General features: G+C 42.8%; 1 protein-coding gene across 1 annotated transcript in view; it reads left to right on the top strand.

Moving 5' to 3' along the window:
* Positions 1 to 12,864, top strand: part of LOC116713842 (sprouty-related, EVH1 domain-containing protein 2-like) — a 36,601-nt gene extending 23,737 nt beyond the window's left edge. Inside the window, 2 exon segments of the mRNA XM_032554127.1 lie at positions 6,125 to 6,283; positions 7,259 to 12,864. Of these exon segments, the coding sequence (XP_032410018.1) occupies positions 6,125 to 6,283; positions 7,259 to 8,044 (945 nt within the window). The 3' untranslated portion in view covers positions 8,045 to 12,864.
* Positions 12,865 to 17,857: the final 4,993 nt, after the last annotated feature.

The following is a 17,857-nucleotide window of genomic DNA, read 5'->3' on the forward strand; positions in this document are numbered from 1 at the left end:
TAAAATAATCAGATTCAAATCACTAAGCTCTAATAATCCTGAGCTGATCAGGACAAATTTCACTTGACCCTTACTTGAGACCTTCAGGTCTCATGGGTTGGAAGAATTTTGACTTTACAGAAGTTTATGACGCAGTGAAGTAGATTTTGTTGCTCTAGAAGTGCATCTTTTATCGCAATCATCAGAAGCTAAACAGAAGAAGTAGGCCCTTAGTGGCGGTGCTATTTGGCCATGTAATCGTGTTGCTGCTTTCCTTTTGTTTATGCTGCAACACAGGATAACGTAGTTGCTGCAACACAACGTCATGCCACTTTCATAGAGTCCGAGAATGGCCCGGACTGTCGTAGAGAGCTTTGGCATATATAGAACCTGGGCTTAAAAACTGGTTGCCAGTGTCAGCCACGGCAACGGTTTTAAAAAGTTTCAAAAATGTTCCTTCATACAGAATATATGACTTAAAGTAGGGCTGGGCGATAAATCCATTTTTTTTTTTCACCAATCCACCTCTTGGGTTTCCATAGTTCAGAGTGATAGTCAGCACACTCAGGACCGCCATCTTGTTTGTCAAGCATGTTTTACAACTTCTGTTTATTTGGACGTTGAATTCAGGTCACCTCCACAGGCAAAGTATTACGGCCAGGCTACAATTTTTTCTCAAAACTGTGAGACTAAAAAGTCAAAATATACCAAGAATACTGTGATACTTTTACAGTGTTTTCACACTTGCGAGTCCAGGAGACTTGGTTGGTTTTGTGACCAAAATTGCAGCATTTCTTATAGTTTCATGTAGTGCTGTTCGCTTTTATTGTGCCAAATGAACCAAACTAATTGAGCAACATGTTTCCACTGGCGATAGCACTAGACTTTTTGGTTGGTTTTGGTTGTATTTACCTAGAATGTAGTTTGCTTCCTGCATTCGGAGGGGTTTCCATATGCATTTGAATTGTGCTGCTGTTCATTTCAACCGAACCAAGACCTGGGTTTTTAGGTGGACCGGAGTTTGCTTTTTTGGCCTGCATCAGAGTTTGATTACACATTCACACCTCCCTTAACAGACTGGACTTTGTAGACTAACTGGAGTTTGTTTAAAGCGGACTAAACAGGGCTGGAGTGAATTCACCTTTAGAAACTTTAGCACGGCATCCTAATAAAGGGCTGTGCTTAAAATATCACAATACACCAAACTAGACATGACAGCATCTAATCTTCTACCGTCTATAAATCTTATGTAATTTAAGAGCTTACTCGAAGAAGCTGAAGTGAAACGTAGAATGATGTCCTGTACTGCTGTTCTTCTGCGTGAAACATTTGCAAGCTAAATCTTATCAGCTCAGGATTTAATATTAGTCTTTTGTTATGCATACCTGCCACAGCAGATAGTTCTCCACCTTAGGTCAGCTTAAAGGCATTTTATGCTAACCCACCATTTACCTCCTCCTTTAGTACTGAAATCTGACACCTGAGCCAGCAGGCAGGGTCACAAGGTCACTTCCTGTATCCCACCAACTCCCTCCGCGCACACACAAACACACACACACACTATCTTTGCGCCCTCCCATTTGGAAGGGAGAGAAGCCGCCGAGCTTGCGCAGAGCAGCTGTTTCCCAGCTTAGTGCGGGGCTGCTGATTTACGAGAGGAAGTGCCTCGTGGTTCATCTTTGACTCGAGCTGTCTGTTAGGGCCAAGACTAATAGGTGCTCTGCTGGGAGTGTACAGCCACCACAGAGACACACACAAACACATGAGCAGGAGTGGAGAGGTGAGGCTTCGGGGGAAGGATGGTGGTGCGGGGAATACTGTAGAAGATTTCAGCGGAACAAATTCGAAGCAGTCCTCTTTTGTTGGTAGAGAAACTGCATTATTATTATTTTGTAAAATAAAGACTTGTATATTTCAGACCAAACTTAATGTTGCAGCAGTTAACAAAACCTTATGAGTTACAAAAATATGTTTAATATTTCCAGTTTAGTAGGATTTGTTTAGCATATAATAAATACAAAGCAATCCCCTTTTGTCTGCCTTCTTTTAAAGAGTCTACCATGAGTTGTCCTATCTGTGTTTTTAATCTAGAATACCCAGAGAGCATACATGTAGCCTGTATGTTTCTCTTTAGCATTACAGCTGCAGGTGATGCTAGCATTTAACCACTTTGATCAGAGTTCTCGCTTTAGCAATATTTTGTCTAAATTTCAGGATAATTGTGGTATTGAGCTTATACCACAAGTGCTATGAGTTGTGAATCTTTAATCTCTGACTTCTTTGATAAGTCAGAGATTGTGCTGCTGTTTTGGTTGAAACTTTAGACTTTCCCTCTTACTTAGAGCTGTAGGAATTAAATTATAGTGAGAACAGCTTACTCAGGTTTACACGAGACTGCTGCCTGAAAACTGCTGGTGTTTTTGGATGTCGACTGGGAAAAAGGTCCATGTTTCAATGGCACCGCCAAGACGCTTCGAGTCAACTGCAGTTGTCATGCCAGGGCATTAGATGGCGCTGTGGTTTCAGCATGTCGTTGAATGCATCTGCGCTTTTGACCCTTAGTTCCATCTCACTAGCTGGTATCTCATTGCGAAAAAAACCCGTATCCGTGTCCCACGAACAAAGTCCTCATGTAACACACACTGTGTTAAACTGAACATGTTAAGTAGCCCAACACAGCACAATGCTATCCGCCATTGTTTTGTTATCTTCCCTACACATGCGCAAAAGAAACCCTGAAGCTGTGTGTTCTGCGCATGTGCGTTTTCATACAAGCAGACTACTTCACACCTCTACGGGGGTGTTACAGAAAAGTGTCAAAAAGTGCTGGTGTGAGAGGCTCCGGTCACTGGTGGTGTGTAAACGAGCGGCTGGATCACAACAAAAGTCCATCCATCCATTTTCTAACACCCTTGCCCCTTAGTGGGGTCGGGAGGTGCTGGTCTCTATCTCCAGCTAACGTTCCGGGCGAGAGGCGGGGTCACCCTGGACAGGTCGCCAGTCTGTCGCAGGGCAACACAGAATCAGACAGAACACACAACCATGCACACACACACTCACACCTAGGGAGAATTTAGAGAGACCAATTAAACTAACAGTCATGTTTTTGGACTGTGGGAGGAAGCTGGACAAAATTGTTAAGGTTTAACTGAAGAGCGGCTCTGTGCAACAGGACCTTAGTTCTTCCTGTCTTGCGCGAGCAATGACGGACTTCCCTAAATTATTCCTCATTCATCAAACCTAAACTTAACTCAGTCCACCCCCGTTCTGCACATCTCCTGTCTCTGTGTCTATTTTGGCTCATTCACAACAGGGAGAGTGAAAACTATTGAAGCAATTCTAGGTCGTGCAAGATTGGCCTGCTGAAGGATGACTCCTCCTGGGCTTTTAGTCTGGGCATGTTTTGTATCAGAAAATAACCTGAAATACCCTCCGTCCAGCCTTGGACTGGAATACACAGCAAAAGGATGTCCAGTAATATAAACTCTCCCCTCTTTCTCTGTCCTCTTGTGGCGTTTGGGCTCAGCTGCAGAAAGTCTGGTCTGTGTTTTGAATTAGTTGCAGCCATGGAGGCCAGAGTCAGACTGGTTTTGTACCGTATCCACTCCTCCTTCCCCCCAGTAATGGCTTCTGCAGGGGGGGGCGGGACCAGGAGCAGAGGCAGTATGTTATGTTATTTTTGGCTAGCTGCTTTCAGGGCTTTGTAAGAAAGCTGGGGGAAATTCTCGGCATGGCAGTATCCATGTGGGGAGCAGGATATAATGGGGATGGCTTCAGCAGACAGAGCAGACCGACACACACACCAGATCTGGGTCATATAGCTCAAATAACATCCCAGATTTGATCTGAAGTGGTATGTAATGGAGGGGTTCAAAATGCTTGCAGATAACATGTCCCAGGACTGTATGTAACCTACAGGTGATGCACACTGAACACCATTCTAATTTGCCCAATATTTATGATTACAAGTGTTTGCATGTTGAACAGGTGCTTGCAGTTTCAACATTCATAAAGAGTCACTGGCATGCAAACCGTGATCACAGGCCAAGATAGGAAGACTTGTCAGCGATATCCAATATTGGATATCCGATCAATATCCTCTATCTACCAGCTGGACCAAAGGTTATTACAACTGGTGGCTAACTCAATAGCAGAGGGTCCTCAGACTGTCTCAATATTACCCGGATGTGTTGGACAGCAGTCGCATTAGACTAGTGTTCTTTTCTGTGCTTAGTACCGCTCAGAACATGCTGCCATGCAAAAGTGGCTACTAAACCTTCAGCTAGCAGCTTAGCACATCAAAGCACAAATGACTGAATGAAGATCTATGTGATTATTGTATTTTTGAGTGTGTTTAGATTATTGAATTAGCGAATGGTAGCAGTCAACTCAGCAACTGAACAACTCCTTCTCGAATAACAAGCTATGTTGAGCACTGCTAACCTTTGAACAAAACCTTTTATCTTGAGATTGGACATTAGGCTTCTATTTTAAATAAAGAAAAAACATACTTTGTGTAAGCCACAGTCCTTGTTGGCGAAAGTTGGCATGCGAAGAGCTACATCAGGTTAGGATAAGTACATAATATAAATATCTAAATAGAGTAATAAAAAATGTAATATACAATATTGTAGCTACAGTGTTGCTATAGTTTTAATATCACTGTTGGCCATACATATAATACAATCAAACTGTATGGAATTTTCTTCCCTGTTCACTGAAGTATAAAATAATAATAATATCAGACTGATATACTGCCCGAAACGCTAAGGCTAATTAGCATTCCTGCCTGGAAGGCTAGTTAGCATTCTGATGACAGCGGATATGCAGTTTTTCTGTCACGGTAAGTTGTTTCTACTCCATCAACACAGTAAGCAGCGAATACATGAGGTTGATTGACAGCTCTAACCCTCCTCCTGGCTCTGATTGGTTTGTTTTTGACCGGGAGAGGTGCTGTTCTTCAAACGGCAATGGTAGCACTGGGAGAAGGTGGCGGAGCTCAGTCTTTGCACAGATTCTGTGTCTCATATTGTACTGTCATGACATGGTGATGGTTTTAACAAATATGGAAAAAAACGAAAAAATGTAAATAAAAATTACATACTGCGGCTTTGAAGAAGAATTTTATACTGTCTTTACATATTTAATAATCATAGTAATGTAAACATGTAGCTCTTTGTAAGACACTATTCCTCTAACACGCTCTTTCTTAATCACCAGTGACTTATTTAGCCTGTCATAGTCCAGTTACACTCTTTCACCCCTTTCACCGGACTGAACCACAGCTTGAATAGCACCTACCCTTGCACTCAAATAACCATGATGACATGATGAGACAGGAGCAGCACCAACCTGACTGTCAGACGGTGCCCTCAGAGGATGACCCCTGGTTTGCTCCGTCTGAAAATGTGTCTGTCTGAGAACTACATGGCAACAGCCCGCCTGCCTTGTGTCTGGCCACGGCTTGGGTTGGATTTGAGCCCTGACAGCCTTTAGCGGAAGAGGAACGGGACACTGTTTGTGCACACACACATCTAGGCATATGCAGAGCAGCGCATATGCCTCTCTTGCATGTGCCGGCAAGAGAGGAAAAGGGGCGGAATGTGGGGAAAAGTGCGATGGGGGAGAGAGGAGGACAGGTTGTTGTGAGGCTAGAAGAGTTAAGATCAGAGGGGGTTCCTGGGGTGTGTGTTGGAGAGGCCAAAAAAGGCGACTCTGGTTACCGTGTGCAAATGTCTTGAGTTATAATATTGAGTTGCACCACATACTTTATGTGGAGCATTTTTGAAGTTATCTGTGCTTCTTCTTCACTAAACGTTTAAGCAATCTTTTTGCTGTGACAGATTGCAAGGGATTTTACGATCTTTGTTGTTGAGTATTAAAAAGGTTTTGTGGTCTCTAAGATGGTCTCAGTTATGTTGCTGCCTCTTCATATCTTGAATGTTGACTCGACGTGCAGTAATCCAAGCTTTGATGAAGTGGCTCTGACAAAAAAAAACATTTCACGTGTTTTCCTGTTTTTTTCCCAATCAGCGCTGCTACAAGGCTTCCTGTTTTTGTTTGTCCAATCACGGTGTACTCGTCTGCCACGTCCAATGAGAAAGCAGCGATTGAGCACGCATCCTGTGTTTGTTTGTACACTCAGAACGCCACAGACAGCTCATCCAACTCCTCTCAGAAATTGGACAGCTCCCTGACGCCGCTCGAGTCCTCGCCCCTTCCTCAGAGACACAAGTGCACGCCAGGACATCGACATGACCTGCATGACTCCTACCGCCTCACAGACCACTACTACTTGGACCAGGTAAACGGGTTTCCTTTATTCACAGTTGAATAGATATGTGCATCTTCTCAAGTATTAGCTATTCATTGATTAGTGCAACTGCCTTTCTATCACTATTTTGACCATGTGATGCATGTCCAGATAGTCCAGTAGACTCGGTTCGATTACGGGCCAAATTCCCGACATTTGATACAATTTCAGCTGATGTGGTTTGCTTTCACTCTGCATTGTCAAACGATCCAAACCCTTTGAAGAACCTGTTGATCACCTCGCCTGTGGTGGCACTGCACCAAGAACCACTGAAGGAAATGTCATGAAAACCTCTGAAAAAGACACTGAGCGCAACTTCCTTCTTCCTTTTTCTTCTGGAATGGCGTCAGATTTTTGTAGTTGTAGGATTTCTCTTTTGTCTTTGATAAAAGACCATGAGTCATTTCTTGTGGTTGTAAATACCCAGAATGCCATGCACTGTTGCTCGGTTCCTGCTTTTCGAGGGGTCTCTCACTCTCCTTGGCAGTCACATATGCATTGGAACTACATCAGATTTCACTTCAACCAAACCGAGACCTAGGTTTTTAGGTGGACAAGGGATTGCTTTTGAGGGATTGCTCTAATCGCGTTAGAGTACGATTGTGCATTCACGCCTCCGCAAATGAACCGGACTTTCTAGGGAAACAAACTAGTTTGATTAAAGTAGACTAGACAGGGTTGATGTGAATGCACTCGTTTGTTATTGCACAGCAACCACAAAAAGTGCAATCAGTTTTCTTACTGCATTTGACTTTCCCACAAGTACAACTAGTGCAAAGGTGAGTTGTTGTGGTAGTGTATTATGGGAGATGTAGTGTGATCGACAGTAACTTGGTAGGCCTCAGTGAGATTTTTCTTGGTTTACAGACAAGTTTATTTTAATGCTCTTAACCAGGTGTACCTGTATTGTATATTTGTCTAATGACATTTGTCCAAGTAAAGGTTCTTTCTGTCTCTCCCCTTCAGCCATTGTCTCGGATTCCTCGACACGTCACCTTCGAGGATGAGGAAATTGTCCGAATCAACCCCCGGGAGCGCAGCTGGGAGCGAAGCACAGAACGCTACCTTGGACGCCAGGCAGATCGCTCCTGGAACACGGGCTATGAGGACTACCGACACGCCATTGTGCGTGATAGATACATCCACCCGGATGAGACAGAGTCCTATGTACACTTTGACAAAACAGAGGCGCAGAAGCACGACTATACCTACCCGCTGGCACCTTCCTTGTCACCCTCAGACTCTGACCCCGCCCTAGGATCCTTGACCTCTAAGGGTCACAGCGGCCCCTACCACCAACCCTTCTCTTCTGTCGTTTCCAGCCAGCCTCGGTCATTTTTCACGAGCTCTTCCCCGTCCTCCAATGGAAGGAAGGGGCGGAAGGACAACGGGTTGGAGCGTGCTCAGTGCGAGCACTGCGGCGAGGCCTTCTACCTCTCCGAAAATCGGAGAGGACGGTGCCAGGACGCCCCAGATCCCCTGCGAGTGTGCATTCGACGTGTCAGCTGCATGTGGCTGGCAGACACCATGCTCTACCACTGCATGTCTGACCCAGAGGGGGAGTACTCGGACCCCTGCTCCTGCGACGGAGGCGAGGGTAGCGGCGGGGGCCGACTTGGCACCCGTTGGTTGGCTTTGCTAGGCTTGTCCGCAGTGGCGCCGTGCCTCTGCCTCTACCCGCCCCTACACGCCTGCCACCGGGTGGGGCTCGCATGCGGCTGCTGCGGAGGCCGACACAAGGCCCAGAGCTGAGATGTCGTACTTGGAATCTTCTCAGAGGAAACATCGGAAAAAATAAAAACCTTAACCCAACGCAAACGCAGAGAAAAGGAGGGATGGGGTAAAAGCTCAAAGAGGAGGAAGAAGTGGTCGCGGCTGTTCGCTCTCTTGCCTTGGTTTTTCTGGGTTTCTCTACAAATTCCAGACACTGAAATAAGCCAAATAAGAAAAAAAACAAAAAAACAGTTGGTCCATTTTGTGAACAGCCTGGGAAGATAAGCTCCCCCTTATGGCAGACAGTTCTTTCAGCTCTCCATGTGGCCATTTCATGCTTTGTTTCTAAAGAGAGAGCAGTCTTTTTCAGGGGGCCTTTTTTATAGCCAACCTATACGTCATGTATCACATATGCAGGTACTTTATATTGTTATATTTGTACATTGACTTGGCCTCAAAGAACTTGAATTCTTTGTTGTATTTTCTTTTCTTTCCTTTAATGTCTCTGTGGCCATATTGTTTATTTTCTGTTCAAACATCAGGCCTGTTCAGTTCAACAGAAATCAGACACTACACCTCTTTGGGAATGTGTGTGCGCGCGTACATGTGTGTTTATACGAGTGTAAGTTGAGGCCTTTTGTTGTCTGTACTGCAGCTTGTAGTAAAGCTAATGTATACACTCTTCATAGTTCTCTGCGGACATCTTTCCTCGCTCAAACAAATGCGGTACAAATCTTGAAGGCACAGTTTGGATTTTTGAAGCGAGGTTCTGTGAAGGTATTATCAGCAACATGTCCCTTTCTTGTGAGCAGACAGACGTCTTATCAGAGCGAGTTTGTAGAAACGTCAATAAATCCTCACATGGACTCCCCGTTACATCTGATTTGGTCAGTATAACTAAAAATGTTTGTGGAACTATGACACTACAGCTGCGGATATCGATCGTCTACGCTTCTGCAAGAGGCCGTCGAGAGGCTTGTCGCTTTTCTCCGCCGAACAATGTCAACGTCACTAGGAGAAGTTGTGCTGTCGGAATGATTTCTAAACAACTTACAAGACCTGGAAAAGCTCAGGAATGCATTAAAGACAAGCCTGTCACAAAAGTCAACAGTTCACTCCCCTTTTGGTGGACTCGAGATTAGACTGACGTGACGCAGCTGTAGTCTTATGGAACCTTGGAAATAAGACTTTTTGCATATGCACAGATGAACATGCATGTTCATGACGGTAGACTAAGCTAAAAATGGTCTTGACTGAATCTTCAGGACGGCTTTTAGGTTCCTAAATGTGAAAGAATTTAGATGCATTTCACTACATGTCAAATAATGACCTTTAAAGTAGAAACTTTTTCTTCTAGTTTATTATTTGGTGAGGTTTTTATATAAATGCCTTCGTTCATAATCGAACACTCTAGAGACTTTAGATTACACTTCTGCTTCCAACCAGCAGTGTGTCTTGCCATTAGTTATTGATTTTTTTTCTCCCTGTTAGCATAAACATTGAGGTTTGATATCATGGTAGAGTTACACATTTTAAAATGGCTAGCTAATGTGAATTGGCACGCCTTCCAAAATCCACTGTCAAAAATGAAATCAGAACCAATAAGAGACCCTGGAAGGTTGGAATCAGTCAAGCCTGATGCACTAAAAAAAAAAAAAAGAAAAATAGTTAACGTTGCAAAGCTGCTTTTGGTCTAACAGACTTGTTTTTAGTTAGTAGCCTCCACCAACTTAAATTTGTATCGTAGCACAAATATTTGACTGAGAAAATGGCAACAACTCAACGATGATGTCTTGTGAAAGTAAGCGTTTAGTATCTTGCTGATTTAGCATTGATCTCCATGAATACGGAACAGTCGCAGTTAGATATTTTAAAATCAGCTTAAGCTGAGCTAGCTAGCCATCAAAGGTCTACTGCTCTGACGATTTCAACACTTTCTACGAACTCGCTGCAATGTGACATCTTTCTAATACAGGTAAGGGAATTATTAGCGATAATACCTTCACAGAATCTCTCTTCAGTGAATGTAATCTATCCTTTTAATACTCTTAAGATATTCCAAAGATTTTTTTTTTTTTTAAATCCTATTTATTTACTCATCTCCTACCCTTAGAAGAGTGATTCAACGTGGCCTCAAGTAAAGCTACGATAATCTAGCATCCCTTCATCTTTCTCATGACCTTAAAACAGTGCCTAGAAATTCCCTTAACCAGGTCGCCCACTGAGTCTTACAATTCCAGTCAGCTCGATTTGTTCAGCAAAGCAAGAGCCTCCATCCAGAAATCAGGATTTTTTTATTTTTTTGGTCAAACACTGAAATAATAATCACATACCGTTTAACTATTTGTGCCCATATGCCTTAAAATGTGGAGTCTCAGTCTGAACTTCACTTGTCTCTGTAAAGATGTCTGCAACAATCAAACTATTCAACTGGACGTGATTTAAGCTGTTTTTGTAACAAGAAATTTCAAGGAAATTTGGAGAGAAAAAAAAAAGTTCTCACTACATATGTAAGCTATGGACTCTAGTTTGCCTGCGATACACAATCACCGCACCCTTGATTTTTTTTTTTTTTTAACCATCAAATCCCAAACTTTCTCACTGGTCACATATGGAACAGCACAGGCCTGACGAATTGTACTCTTGTCTTACAAAAAAGGTCCATAATAAGCTCCCTGCAAGGAAAGACAAAAAAGACTCATCACTATCACTAAAATTAACCCCAAAATAAATGGCTTTTACTTTAAAGAGAAAACCAAAAATGAGTCATACTTCTGCTTAAATGTAATACCGTGTTGATAATTGGTGCTTTCATTTTGATACATAGCCACAATATAAAATAAACACCGCCTACATTTAACAGTAGTTTCAAAGCAGACATGCCTAATGCAGATAATATTAAACCCCTTCTGCTCTTTGAGTTACACAAGCAGAGCAAGTTCATATTACATGGTTAGCTTGGAAGCTAGCCTGCAGTCTGCTACTTTACAGACATCCAACTCAGAGCATGCTTTTAGAGCAACGCGAGTTGAAATACACAAACCATGGACTGATGATCCATATAGGGATGAATGCCTGTGTTCTTTGTGACTGTAAATATTTCCTGATAGTTACATTTTCTTCAGGCAAAATGTCTAGTAGCCTTCTTGCAGATAGCTGGCTAACGTTGCTCAGCAGAATGACACATTTCTAGTCACTCTGGCACTTTCTCCCTCATCTCAGTAAACAAAGTTTACACTTTATTGAAAGTATGGCAGAAAATCCGTGCCGTTTTGAAAGGGTATCTTTTTAAAACCGTGGTATACGTTCATGACCAGCCCGTGCCTCGTGACCCAAAGGATCAGCTGAATACACGGACAGGTCAGTTAGCACATAATATAATTGGATCTCTTTTCTATATTATTTTATTCTAATATTTTAAGGCTCTTTAAAAGCCACCCATTTCTCCGAAATCTAAACAGAAATAAAGAAGTGAATGTTTTATATGATCAGACCGTTTGTTGCAAAGGTAAGATGACTTCCAGGGGGTTCAGAATAAAACGCATACCCCCCTTGATTTATTTCACTTATTCTCTGTTAATTATAAAGCTTCTTGGTTTATCGCCAAACGTCAGTCTGTCCGTCTCAGGCATTAAAAGTTGTTGTGAACATGAGAAACAAACTTGCTGAAACCACATGTGACCAGCGTGTGCTATTAATCTCTGCCCTAAATCGTCCCCTCAGCCCTCAACCTGCCCTCATGCCAGATTTGGCTCAGCAACAAAAGTGTGGGTTCGTCTGTGACTGATTGGGAAAGAAATGGTTAAAGTTTATGTAAAAGGGGGTGCAGGTGGGGTTTGCGAGCGCTTTGAATTTTACAGCAAATGCAGAAAGAAAAAAGAAAAAAAAAGTGGGAACGTTGTCCCACCTGCTGTTTTACTGTCTCTTTAGCCCTTGGCCTCTGTGATGGCAGCGTCTGGAACGTGACGGTGAACACAATAGGCCGTTTAAAGATGAAACGAGGCAGGACGTCAGTAGGAATCCCTCGGAGAGCACAAAGTGTAAAAAAGACGTCTGCGATTCTAAAAACAAGCTTCCAGCCCTCATTGTTTTGCCAAGGAAATGTCCTTTTACTGTAGCTGAAAAGTGTTTAAGGATGTCCTCTTTCCCCCCTGGTTGTGTCTGTTCGACACATCCTGTCCCCTGTACCCACTTGTGTGTCACTGTATGAAGGCGTGTGTGTGTGTGTGTGTGTGTATTTACGTGGCATCCTCTCCAGCCTCTCCATCCTGTTCCTTGATCCGAAGATACTGGGATCAACTTGCAGTCTGGCTTTGTTCTACTAATTTTGGATCCATTAACGACGATGCATCAGGGACTGGGCCAATCCGTTCAGAAAGTGTCTGTGTGTTGTTGTCTTCTGTTTTGTTTTTTACACTGATCTCACATGTCAGAGCCATTAACAAAGTGCCTGAACACATCCACCTTATCTTGTGTATTTAAATCGAAAACGACAAAAAGAATTGGTAAAAAAAAACAAACAAAAAAAAAAACACTGTACTAATTTGGATCTTTTTTCTTTCTTTTTTTTTTACACTTAGCATTTTTACCTCTGTAAAAACAACAAAACAAAGTAAGAGCAAAAATTATATTATATATATCTCGTGTATGTTGTACATTTTTATTTCTATATTTGTTTTTTTAAGTAACTGTTTATAACATGTACGATGGATGTAGCTCTTGCTTTTGAGAAGGACAAGGAAGTACTTTCTAGATACTAAAGAGTGGCCAGGGTCTGTGAGAAAATCGAATCGAAATGTGTGTCTTACCTTCTTCTGCCTTTAATAAAACGAGAGAGAACACAGAGGAAACCCCCACAACTCCCCATGAAACTTTTCTGGTTTATTCCACGCATCTCAGATTTAAAGTGTCCAACCTGCAGAATTTTCCAGTTAGCTTTAGAAATGGTTCCTGTCTTCAAATCCCAGAATTTGGACATGATTGGTAGTTTCTCTGGTGTTTCTCAAACTTGCTTTTCAGTGTTACCTGCTGCAACTGTACCCCGACGAGCTTAGTGGCATAACAAACAAAGAGTCTGAAAATTATCTGGTACTGAACTGACAAAGTGTTCAAAGAGATGGAAGGAGGGGAGGGTGGAATATAAGGTTGAGATTTCCAAAACAAAAGCCGGAAACATAGAGTAAGATCAATTCAAAATATTTCAATGTCTTGAAAGAAAATCCCAAGGAAATGTGAGCTGACCCAAGACTTTTGCACAGTGCTACATGGGCACTTTAGTAAAATAGAGTATGATTACTTGTTCCATTTAACAAGTCAAACTTGTATCTAGTTGAAACCAGATAAAAGTCAGATGTTGCCTTTAAGCAAGTTGGTAAGGCCTGGTTGATGATGTTGGAGCTTTGTAACCTTCTAGTAGGCTCACTGACAATATTTGCGTTAAATGGAGGCGTACCATATACTCACTGCTTCCTTGTGTAACATGTGGTCAAATCAAATAAGGCAAGACATCTGGAAGGCAATGAACCTCCACTGCTCTGGGTGCATTATGCCTGGAGGAGCGTGTTGTGAGACGACATGGGAACGTCCTCCAAAGCCACCAGTCGGTTCCAAATCCCAAAGGTGACTGTTTTTGTGTGAATCAATCTCCTCAAAAGCAAAATATCTTACAAAATTGTTCGCTGAACCTGGAGTTATCAACAATGAAACCGTTTCTACGCCGACTTGGGCTGAAAGGCCATGCAGTCAGGAGGAAGCAATTACTCCTAAAGTATCAGGAAAAGCCAGGTAGGAATTTGGCCAATTCATTTAGAGACCCTAATTTCTAGAGACATGTCCGGTAGTTCTGATGATTGTAAATTGAAAGTTTTTGGCCATAATGACAATTGTTCCATTTGGAGGTAAAAGGGGTGTTTGCAAGCCTGAGATTGCTGAAGCATCATATTGTGGGGGTGATTTGCTTCGCCAGGGACTGGTGCACTTCACAAAACAGAAATGGAAATATTGAAGCAACATCTTTAGGCATCAGACAGGAAGTTAAAGTATAAATGGGTCTTCCAAATATACAAAGATCCTGAGCAGACCACCAAATTAGTTCCAACGTGGCTTTAAGACAAAGACGAAGACGTAGAGTGGCCATCCCTAAGCCTTGACCTCATTCTCGCAGTAAACTTGTTGACAGAGCTGAAAGGTCGTGTGGGAGCAAAGCAGCCTCCAAACCTGACGCGCTCAGTTACAAGAGCTCTACAGCAGAAAAATTAAAGGAAGCCATTGTGAGAAGCTTGAGGAAGGAGCCCAACCCCTTGACCTCAGTCATAATCCTAAACAACATCAAACAGGAAAAGTTTCATCTGATTTAATGTCAGTGAGAAAAAGGTCATGTCTTTTTATAAGCTGTATGTAAATGTGTGGTTTCAACTCGAGATTCACCGCACAGTGGTATACAGTAAGGTAAGCATATCAACATCAACTTTTTTTTCTCAGCTAGAAAATTTCTAATTGGGCTGTTGACATAATATTCACCCAAGATGTTGGCAATGACCCAACTAGTCCACATGTGCAAAGGAATCAAAGCAAATTAGTCCACAAATGAAGTAATGGGGGGGAAAAAAAAAACTCTACACATACTCTGCAAGAACAAAAGAATTTATTCTCTCTCCTGGGGCTGCAAGAACATCTGGGCAAAACTTCTTTGTTGCCTGGTATCCAACCACTATTAATGCTGCAAAGGCAGGAACCAGTGACAATTTCCTAAGATTTCTACCACTGGGTTCTTGTGAAGTATGAAGTTCCCTGGCCAGACAGAACTTTGTTACTGTTCTGGCCAACACTAAAGCTCAAATATCTCTGTTCTTGTGAAGCAAGTGTAGGTTTTATATACCGAACAGATGAAGAAAATGATGCGCAAAAAGGTGTAGGAAGCCAAGAAAGCAGCTGAAGTCTGTAAGCGTTTAGAAATTGTAAACACTGCTGCTACCTTGCCAGGTCACTCTTGAAAATGAGATTGGATGATTGGAAAGGTGCTCTTGCACCGGCATGTATATAATCCCTCTATGAAGGCTCTTTTTATGAGAATGCCGCTCCAACGTGTGCGTCAAACTTTAAACGCCGTACCACTGTCTTGGCGCGACGTGACCTTTCAAAAACGCAAATATAACTCAACCTTTACAGTGGCATTTCTAAACGTTTGAATGGTCCAGCGAGTGGTGTTGGAATCATATTTCAGAAGTGAAAAGAACCACCATTTCATCATAAACCAGGTCTCCCTCATCATATTCTGAAAAAAGAGTCTAAAGATTAATCTAAACAGTTGTCCCAAGAACTGTGGAACACTCTCCGAGCTGCAGCAAAGCCTGGAAATACGCTAAACGATAAGCAAGTCACTCAACAGCAGCAGTTTCTATTCACACTGCTGAAGAAATAGCATGTTAAAGTTTGCTGTAGAAGATTTGGACAAGCCTATGAAGTGCTGGTAGAATATAATCTGGATCTTATGAAGCCAAAGCTGATTTTTTTGGGCACTAGTGGGCTTTATTTGATAGTAACCCAACAGGAAAGGGACAGAGAGACGGGAACGGACGGACAAAGGAACCGATCATGAGTCGAACTCATGCTGGGAGTTGAAAGTTATTAACAAATAATTTTCATAATCTCCTACTTAGAAAAACGTTAAAGGGTTTCAAAGACAGCAGATAAATGTTAGTCTGCAGCTGTTGCAGCAGGTTTCATTTCCTCACCAGCAGCAGGACGAGGACATCAAGTCTCAACATTCAGGCAGTTGATTTCAGAACCCAGCATGGAACTAAAATCCGCGTTGTCCCTTTGAGATGTGAATGCCAGTGCATGTGGTAAACGCAGATCTAACAGTACTGATCAGAGATTCACATTAAAAGTAGTCAAAGTTTGGCCGGATTCAAAAAAAAACCCAAAACCCAACTAATTAAAACAATGTTAAAGAAAAACTTGGTGCAAACGTAGGTCTCAAGATGTACTTTTCACAGCTGCCTCCCTCCTCAGCAGGAACATGTGATAGCCATCGAAGCCGTCGAGCTGTTTCACTCAGGACGTCTCTGGAAAAGCATGTGGGCGATAATGATGGAGCCCAGGAGAGAGAGAAAGAGAGAGAAAAAGAGGGAGAAAGAAGGAAGGGGGAGGGAGAGCAAAGAGAAGAGAAAGAGAGGGTCCCTCAGGGCTTTTGGGGGCCTGCTAAGCAGCTCAACGGCTGCAAACAGCATCACAGTCCACATGTGCAAACATTTAAGATATCTGCCTGTGTAATGGGGTCAACATGGCCCCTCTCCGGGTGCACCGAGCACCGGCGCTCACTTCCCACCACAGTTTACAGAAACGAGGCGACCGTGGAGTCGACTCCAAAGATAGGGAAGGATTTGGATTTGTTTTTTCTTTCTTTCTTTCTTTCTTTCTTTTCTTATGCCTTGAGTATTTGGGTTTAGCACGGCTTGAAGAGAGCTGCAACATCCTGGCCTACTGTTACTCCATCAAGTCTGGCTCATTGGAGTTCGAGCAAATGCAACTCTAAAACCGAAGAGTAAATGTACTCGACTCCAATTTGTCCTTGAAAACATGAACAAAAAGCGGATGTTTGGCTGGTGAAGACATACTTTGGCATCGACAGTTTTTACGAGTCTTGAAACAAAGCCTTTTCAGTAATGTCGGCATTTAGCACAGGTCAGATCCAGACTTGCAGACATGTAAGTATTCCAGTGCATAAAAGGGAAATACACTTTTTATTCTGTTGATATTTGAGAGTACTTCCTTGTCATGGAAAAAAAGTGTTTTTTTCCCCCCATTTCTTTCCTCAGTAAGCTTCATATTGCAATCAAGTCTTTTTTTTTACCCCTCCAGGGGGTCTTCTGTGGGCTCCAGTGTCCCTTACGTGACAGTAGGCCGACAGGAAACAGGGAAAGAGAGGGGGGGAAGACATGCGGCAAACGTCGTCGGGTCCGGGAGTCGAACCCGCGACGGCCGCGTCGAGGACCCAAGGCCTCCAAATACGGGCCGCGCCAACCCCCACGCCACCAGGGCACGCCCCGCAATCAAGTCCTTTTATGATACATGTAAAACTTTTCACTTCAAAGACACTAATATTCCACGTAGTTTTGTTTTTTTTCTCCTGTTTAAAATCCTTCCAATTTAGGATCCAGAGAGTTTTTTTTTCCTTGGAGTCTAGCTCACCTGCAGTGCACCTGCTGCTGTCCACTGCAAGTCAGCTGCCTGAAAGACAGATGCAATATTTCCCTTCACACAAACAAGATGATTGGAGGGCTTTCAGATTAATAGCAAAGTCATTGCGTGGAAACTAAAGGAACGTCACCAATCTCTCATGTTGAAGTAACGCTATTTAAAAACTACAGCTAGCAAGCTGCTGGTGACATGTCCAGACACCCAGTCAGTTACATGTAATGAGCTACAGCATTGAGCTAAACAACTCTACATTACAACCAGGTGACTGCAAACCCCATACAAGCACTGAACAAATGCTTTAAACAGATAAATATGTGGATGAGCCACAACTTTCTCCAGCTGAACAGAAACAAAACTGAAGTTATTATCTTCGGATCTAAAGAGGAGTGATCTAGGATCAACACAAGCTTCATTACAGCTGGAAACTAGAGATCGGGCCAGAAATCTGGGTGTAGTGATGGATTCAGACCTAAACCTTCAGAGTCACATAAAGACAGTTACAAAGTCGGCCTTCTACCACCTGAAGAACATTTCCAAGAGTAGAGGACTAATGTCGCAGGGAGATCTAGTCAAACTCGTCCACGTGTTTATCTTTAGTGGCGCTGTTTACTGCAACAGTGTCTTCACAAGTCTGCTTAAAGAAAGGAAATA

The sequence above is a fragment of the Xiphophorus hellerii genome, chromosome 22 (assembly GCF_003331165.1).
Source record: "Xiphophorus hellerii strain 12219 chromosome 22, Xiphophorus_hellerii-4.1, whole genome shotgun sequence".
Lineage (NCBI taxonomy): Eukaryota > Metazoa > Chordata > Actinopteri > Cyprinodontiformes > Poeciliidae > Xiphophorus > Xiphophorus hellerii.